General features: G+C 37.0%; 1 protein-coding gene across 1 annotated transcript; it reads right to left on the bottom strand.

Annotated features, from left to right (window-relative positions):
- Positions 1-1,742: 1,742 nt before the first annotated feature.
- On the bottom strand, positions 1,743-8,135 carry LOC127091199 (ABC transporter C family member 4). Its single transcript, XM_051029764.1, has 12 exons — positions 7,926-8,135; positions 5,476-7,632; positions 5,084-5,404; positions 4,919-5,005; positions 4,205-4,834; positions 3,952-4,116; positions 3,551-3,845; positions 3,252-3,466; positions 2,844-3,149; positions 2,637-2,700; positions 2,307-2,546; positions 1,743-2,198 (listed from the first exon to the last, which is right to left on the bottom strand). The coding sequence occupies exons 2-12, from the start codon at positions 7,600-7,602 to the stop codon at positions 2,098-2,100; spliced, it is 4,551 nt and encodes a 1,516-aa protein (XP_050885721.1). The 5' UTR covers positions 7,603-7,632; positions 7,926-8,135; the 3' UTR covers positions 1,743-2,097.
- Positions 8,136-8,359: the final 224 nt, after the last annotated feature.

Here is an 8,359-nt window from a genome sequence, read left to right on the forward strand (position 1 = left end):
ACAAGGCAATAGTACAAGAAGTTTGAAATCTTCATGATCCAACATAAATTTTAAAAGATATTTGCAAACCACTGTGTGTTTGTGAAGAAATATGATAATGATGAACCCATCATACTTGTTGTATGTTGATGATGTGCTCGTTATTGAGAAAGACAAGACAAAGATAGATTTTATAAATAAGGCATTGAGAAAATCCTTCACCGTGAAAGATTTGGATGCAATAAAGAAGATTCTTGGAATGAAGATCATTCGAGATTGTCCCAAAAGAATGCTTTAGATGTCACAAGAAGATTATATCAAGAAAGTCCTTGAGAGGTTCAACATGCATAATGTTAAACATGTGCATGTCCTACTATCTGGTCATCTGAAACTCAATAATACACAATGTCTAAGCAATGAAGAAGAAAAATAAGAAATGAGCAAGGTGCCCTATTCTTCACTTGTGGGTAGCCTTTTGTACGCAATGGTTTGCACAAGACCAAACATTGCTTATGTTGTTGGAGTTGTGAGTAGATTCATGTCGAGTCCAGGAAAGGAACATTAGAATGTTGTGAAATGGATACTGAGGTATCTAAGAGGAATTGTCAAACAAAGTTTGTGTTTTGGTAATGAAAAGCAATTACTCATTGGTTATGTAGATGCAAATATTGAAGGAGATGTAGATTCAAGAAAATCTACTTCCGGGTATTTGATCACTTTTGCATAGGGGAGTTATCTCATGGCAATCACAATTACAAAAGCGCATTGCTTTGAGTACCACGGAAGTTGAATACATCACAATCACTTAGGGTTGTAAGGAGATCTTGTGGATGAAGAAGTTCTTGCAAGAGTTAGGCCATAATCAAAAAAGTTATGTTCACTATTGCGACAGTCAGAGCGCAATTCATCTCAATAAGAACTCGACATACAATTCAAGGTCAAAACACATTGATGTGAGGTATCACTCGATTCGTGATGTGTTGGAGAGTAAACTGTCGAAAGTAGAGAAAGTTCACACCAATAAAAATGGGACAGAGATGATGATAAAACTTTTACCAAAAGAGAAGATAGAGTTCCGTAAACAAGTTGCTGGATTAACAATAATTCCAAACTAATCAATATCGTTTCCTTATGGCTGGAGGGGGAGAAACGTATGGTCCAACCATTGCCACATGGCCAACATACATTTGACAAAAATGAAATGTTGCATGTGATGACGAGTAGTAAGGTGTATGTACACATGATGTAGTGCATGAGTAACACATGTTATGATGCATGTTTTACAAGGGACACTTTACATGGAAGGCAAAGGACAAGTGTCTTCAAGCATGTAAGGCACCCTTAGCCTGCTTCTGCTTTAACATGGCCATGAACAAAACACAACCATAAGAGAAGAACAACAAGAAGCGAGAGAGAAAGAGATCATGAGATCGTTGTTCCAGAGAGAAAAGTGATCCTCATAAAGAATTTTCTTGTGAGAGAAATAGTGAGCCAATTTGTGAGAATGTTCTTTAAAAATTGAGAGATACATTATCATTATCACAAGTGAAGTTGTTGTATTCTCATTATCATTATAGTGGAAGTTTAAGAGACCTAAGGGTCCCGTGTTTTTTTTTTTTCTTTCTCACATGAAGAATGTTTTGTAAAATAGTTTGTGTCATTGCACTTATATTTCACGTTTCCGCTAATGTTTATTTTTTGAGTCCACAGAGCAGGGAATTATAGAGGTCTTTTCCCAACAAAACGAACTTGCAAGCAAAACATTGGCCAAATCTCATAGGAGTAATTTCAAATTATTCAATACTATAATGCAAAGGAAAACATGCAACTTATTATAAGTCATTACACTTTGGTGTAGTATATTACTAATCAGAGCCTAGAATCGCTACATTTTCTTACTACTAACACTAATTCATGGTCAAAATACACCAGCAACAAATCAGCTCATCTTAAAATGATTATGTAATGGTAGCTGAATTGAGCCTCTCCATGCAACATGCTTGTAATATTAATCAAAAAGCTTCGCTTTGATGAACATGTTTTCTGTTTTTGTTATTTTCTAGCTATAAATATGGATGCCGGAGAAGCTAACAGATATAGAGAGAAGCTGAAGTTTTGTTATAGTCCAGTAGAGCGGTTGGCATACTCTTGAACCAATGCTGCAAACAACGATTGCCTCTGGAGCAAGTTCGTAGGTGTGTCGAATTCTTTCACACGCCCTATATATTAAAACAAACATAATTTAGACTACGATACACACGATCAACGTAGAATTCAAGTTTAATATCTATGCACTGACAATGAAAAAATAGACGCGCATTCATTACCTGCATCTACAACTAACACTCGATCACAGTCCATCACTGTTGGTATTCTATGAGCAATGCTGATGATGGTACGCGCTGCAAAGTCCTCTCTGATGATCTTCTGAATTACAGTGTCGGTTTGAGAATCGACAGAAGCTGTAGCCTCGTCCATGAATAACAGCCTGCTTTGCTTAAGCATGACTCTCCCTAAACAAAGCAACTGCCTCTGCCCCACACTCCAGTTATCTCCGTTGTCAACCACTATAAATAACATCGGCGCGCAAATGAGTATAAAGAAAAATGGAAGTGAAGTTCAAGTAGTTCAAAGAAAATGGTAAGAGTCTTCAATACCTAATGAGTCGAGTTTCTCAGGCTTTGAAGCTACCGAGTCTTTCAGTTGACAGCGCTCCAAACTCTGAATCAAGACAAACGTTATTATTAAGATTATTTGCCAATGATATCAAAAACTAGTTTGTTATTTATATAAGGAGAAATCGAGTTACTGATGTTGAGCAAAGTTTTAGACCTTATAAAGATAGCGATTGAAATTTGAATTACCTTCCATATCTCATCATCTGTATACTGTCCAGTTGGATCAATGTTACTTCTAACGGTACCTTCGAAAAGGACAGGCTCCTGAGGGATGATACCAAATCGAGATCTGAGATCATGAAGTCCTAAGGCGGATATGTCAATGCCATCGATGATTATTTTGCCTCCGCTGGGTTCCACCAGCCTGAAGAAAACTTGAATTAAAGTTGATTTTCCACTCCCCGTTCGACCAACAACACCAACCTTTTCTCCTCCATTAATGCTTAAAGTAATGCCTTTAAGAACCAAAGGAGTGTTCGGACGATATCTGACCTGAAAACAGAAGATTAATTTATATTGACAACATATATCATCGCCACTAGAATGTATAACTTTTATCAAAAGAAATAATCAATTTAAATCTATTGTAGAAACCTGCAAGTCTTTGATATCAACATGGCCTTGACCGGGCCAATTTGGAGGAGGCGAGCGATCCTTAATGTTCCACGCTGCTTCTGATGGAATATTTGAGAACTGTTTTATCCTCTCAACAGACACCATTTTGTTTTCAATGAAACAACTCATGTATATGGCCCAGAACATCACCGAATTCAACGACAATCCATAGGAGAGAGATAAACCAACGTTTTCTGCATCGAACATCCAACAGAACCGCGGTTAATTAAATATCTCAATAATAATTTTTTATTGCAATATAATGATGAGGGAATTACCTGGCTTTATTATACTGCTAGGTAATATAATCATGAACAAAGCAGACATGCAGAAAATCAAGCTTCCAAGCAATTCTAAGCGGAAACCCAACCAAGCATTGGCACTGAAGTTGTGGAAATCCATTCGCAAGTTAGAATTTACTCGTCTGATGTTTTCTAAACTAAACTCCTTCTGTTTACGGAATGCGCGGACCGTCATTACCCCGGATATGCTTTCGGAGAAATGAACAATCACAGGTGCTTTTGTAATTGAATCCAGCCTAGTTAACTCGCGAGAAGTAGAAAGAAAATAACCCTGCAAAACCAAAAGGAACAAATATAACATGAGTTGTTAGCAATAGCATAATATTGAGTACTATAATCGATTTAATCTTTCAAACAACTGACTATTCTTATCGTACCCGGTACCAAAGGTTCAACCAAACAAGAGGAATCAGCAAGAAAGCTGTCGGCCATGAATTTTGGCATGTGACTATGATGATGCTGACGACCGTAATATACATGGCGACCACAAAATTGATGAACAAAGGGATGAAGATATCGACATTCGTCTGATCAGTGGATGCCTGTGGAAGTTCAAAAACAATGAAGTTGCAATTATACATACATACATACATATGAAATCAGTTATACACTTGAGCCTTAAACTCTTACCCTGCTTAGAATTCGGCCTGATGGAGTAGTGTCGTAGAAAGACATTGGAGCATGCAAGATGCTATTAAGAATTTGATTGAAGAAAGTCTGTGCTGTCTTTAATCCAAAGACTGTAACCGAGTAGGATCTCAGAACTATCAGAAGAACTGAAACTAAGCTGATAATTGCATAGACGGAAATAAACAAAGACGGATTGAAAAATTCAGCACGCTTAACCGATGTTTCATATGCCAACCAATAATCACTAGCCATCATAGATGCTTGCCACAACAAAGAAAGAAAGAATACCGCGAAAATCCCCACCCATCCAAAAGCCTCCGTGCAGTAGAGTTTATAGATATTAAAGCTAACTTTACCGGTTTCTCTTTCTTCTTCTTTGACAAGTTTAGAACTTCCCTTAGCAGATTTAGGTTGGTCAAGAGAATTACTTTCACCATTGGTTTCTCTGTTGTTAATAGACGCTGACTTAGATATCATCGGTTTATTCGAATTTTCACCAGGCATGGCCGCGCCTTGTTCTACAAGTTCCATAGAAGTCTCGTGTGCTGCTACCAGGATACCGAAATCCAATCCAGAATCAAGTAGGTTATTGTACCGACCTGATTGGACTATTGTTCCTTCCCTCATCACCTTTTTGCAAGCAAATATATATACATGTTAGAATAATTCACCGTTCACCGAGAATCACACACAGGACTTAAAAAAGAGACTTACCACGATACAATCCACATTATGTAAGAAGTCTACTTGGTGTGTTACAAGAACTATGGTCTTTCCTTTCAGAGCTCCCCTCACACATTCCTATATGAAAGATAGATATGATTAAAGCCAAATATTTTTAACGATTCAACGATTATGAATGATTGAGAGGATAAGCACCTTAAATATTTCAGTGCCGGTATGTGCATCAACTGCGCTGAAGACATCATCAAGAAGATATATGTCACAGTCTTGGTATACAGCCCTTGCAAGCTGTATACGCTGCTTCTGACCACCGCTGAGGTTGATGCCGCGCTCTCCAATCTCAGTCTGATCTCCATATTCCATCATTTCTAAATCTTTCTCCAAACAACAAACCCTGATAACATCATTGTACTTCTGTCTATTCAATGGTAAACCAAAGAGAATATTCTCTTCAATTGTCCCGTTTTGAATCCAAGACGTTTGCGCAACATAAGCAGTACTCCCACAAACTTGAACCTATAAACAAAATAAATAATCATATGAGTGTGAACTTTATTTCCAAATTTTAAACTTAAAAATGATGATACCTTTCCAGAAATTCTGTGCATTTCGCCAAGAATTGATGCAAGCAGGGAAGACTTTCCAGATCCTACCGTACCGACAATAGCTGTGAGTTCGCCTTTATTAACCTTCAAATGAATATTTTTCAGGTCCTGTTCTAAGCCATCATCATCCCAACTGAAGGTACCATCTTGAACATCGACGGCAGTTTCTCCATCGCAGCCGACATTTCTCTCAACCGAATCATCATTCAGTTCTCTGCTAGACATGTACCTATCCAACCTCCCAAGTGATACCAATGCTTGTGAGAGAGATATCATTGACTGAGGAAAAGTCCTAATAGGTTCCTGCAGGATCTTAAACACAGTTGTTGTAGTGAAAACAGTTCCTGCATCAAGTTTAACTCCAAGCAAAAGCGCGGTACCGAAAGTGAGAGTCGATATCAACATAGGAGAGCTCCACAACACAATGATATTGCCACAAATCGAGTACATAAACTTCGAAAGCCACCCGAATTCCGACTGACGGAAACTCAAGATTCTACTGTTGAAATGCTCTTCCCATGCCTGAAACTTGATAACACGCATGTAATTAAGCATCTCATTCACAGCTTTCATTCTCGAATCGCGGCTTATCATAGCTTTAAACTGGTAGTTTTTGTTCTGTCGAGTTGTCACCACGATAAACACGAGAACAAGAAGAAGGCAAAGAAACGCGGTGATCACCGAAACACCGAGACAATTGTAAAGCAAAAACAAACCAATACCAACTTGAAACGGCATCATCCAAACCGCATGTAACTGAAGCATCATATCAGATAGCTGCTGTGTATCAACAGCCATGTAATTCACAATGGGACCAACACCGTGATCTTGTCTTGCAGAACAAGATAGCCTCAACCCCTTTTTATATAAAGAAGTAATGAGAGTGCATCTTATAAGCATTCCAAGTTTCTGAGAGTTGAAGTTGAAATGATGAGTTGTTAAAACTTCAATAAACTTGGCTACAAGAAGAATCAGCACTAGATAGTAACCTTCATACACGGAACTACCTTTTCCAGCAGTGAAATCAACAAAATCTTGAATTAAAACCGGTCCAACAAACATAACAGATAGCCTAATAACAGCAAGAAAGGCAGTGAAGATTATGTCTTTCCAGAAACACCGAAGCAACGTGGTTCTAACCGGATACTTCGACCTCTCTTCCGATTTCGGCCATTTTGACTCAAAGATAACAGACATCCTCTCAGCTCTATGCTGTGGAGAAAGATACGGAACTTCATCGATATTAAGCGGCGAAGCATACCCTTTACTCAACAAAGGGTTTAACCAAATCCAAAAGGTTTTCGAAAATTGAGAAGCCGAAGCAAAACCAGTAGTAAGACTTGGTTTATCCAAACCATGATCATATAGTTTTGTTTCTTCATCATTATCAACAACACTTTGAGTTTCTTCTCTTGAATTAACAACACCAGTGGAACCTTTAACACCAACAATAAGCAGAAAAAGCGAAACAGGTAGAGAAATGAAAGACACAACATCATCTACCATAAATCCAAAGGACTCACTCCCCTCCAAAGAAACCAATCGCGTAACACCAGAAGCAGCGAACAAAGAAACAACAACGAAATTTGCAACCCAAAAAACTCGAAGCGATAAAGGGTGAACAGCAGCTTCAAATCTTTTGACATGGATGATCAAGATCACAAGGACTAATTGAGTTACTACTTGAACAACCCAAAATAGTCCATCAAGTTGTTTCCATGAGGACTCAACACCGGAACTGCTAAACACTAAAATGCAAGCAACAGTGTACAACACAGTCAAAACAATCGTTGCAATTAGAGTTAGGTTGAACCATAGAGTTGTTCTTGTTCTCGTTCTCAAACCTCTTGTGTTACTGATAAGAGGCTTGTTGATTTCTTCTGTGTTGGTACTTCCATTGGAAGTAAACCTAGAATAAAGCTTTATGATGGCAAAGACTAATAGAGTAAACAATAGCAAAAAATCAACGGCTGAGAGAAGAGCTCTCTGAGGACACGGTGACAGAAAAACAAATCTCAGCCATTGAGGTAATGCATATACTACAGCACCATCACCTGAAGAAGGTGAACATGACAGAGATGTAACCCAAGTTGAATATAAAGAAGACATGTTTGTGTTTTTCTGCAATCAATCAAAATCCTGAAACAATCACAAACAACATCATGGTTATGAGGATTTTTTTTTAAGGAATCAAAAAACAACTACTACTATAAACAATGATGAACCTATGTAACAAAAAAAAAAAAACAATGATGAAGATGAAGAAAAAGGCAAAAGGTGATGATGGATACAAAGTTTAAAAACAAAAGCGGACAATAAAGAATGATTCGGCATGAAAAGCAAATAGACCAACAAGCTAAAAACACGTTCTCTCTATTTAAGACATAAACGACACAGTACTATGTATATAACATAGCTGTAAAAATGGTTACCTTTTAGTATTTGAAGTTTTTTCTCTTGTTTTTTTAGTACAAAAACAATTTTAATAAGAACAGAATCAAGAAAGGAGTATGAAACGATGTGTCGTTTCTATGGTCTCTGGTTTGTTGAGGAGGTGAAGTTCCTCTCACCAGTTTTTCCTCTATGGCCTAAACTATTTAGGACCTTATCATTGTTAAGAAGATAGGTTTTAAAATATACAAGTTTAATTGAAATAATTATTTTTCTCCGTCTTCAAAGGAAATGGTCATAAACACGTGAATTAAATATTACTATTAGAATTAAGTGCAAAAAAAGAAAACATATAAAAAGGATATTAAAAAAGAAAAATAAATAAATAAAATTGTTTTAGTAAATAATTAATAAATTTTATATTAAATAATATAATTGTTTCATTAAAAAATTATTGTTTTAATATTTTTTGTAT

The sequence above is a fragment of the Lathyrus oleraceus genome, chromosome 6 (assembly GCF_024323335.1).
Source record: "Lathyrus oleraceus cultivar Zhongwan6 chromosome 6, CAAS_Psat_ZW6_1.0, whole genome shotgun sequence".
Lineage (NCBI taxonomy): Eukaryota > Viridiplantae > Streptophyta > Magnoliopsida > Fabales > Fabaceae > Lathyrus > Lathyrus oleraceus.

What these genes read in the sequence shown, in the direction of transcription:
- LOC127091199 (XM_051029764.1), bottom strand. Translation starts at nt 7,602, where the DNA reads ATGTCTTCTTTATATTCAACTTGGGTTACATCTCTGTCATGTTCACCT. An exon ending in CAGGCCGAATTCTAAGCAGG is followed by an intron (nt 4,117 to 4,204) that starts GTAAGAGTTTAA and finishes GAACTTCCACAG; the next exon opens with GCATCCACTGATCAGACGAA. An exon ending in TGAGAAACTCGACTCATTAG is followed by an intron (nt 2,547 to 2,636) that starts GTATTGAAGACT and finishes TGTTATTTATAG; the next exon opens with TGGTTGACAACGGAGATAAC.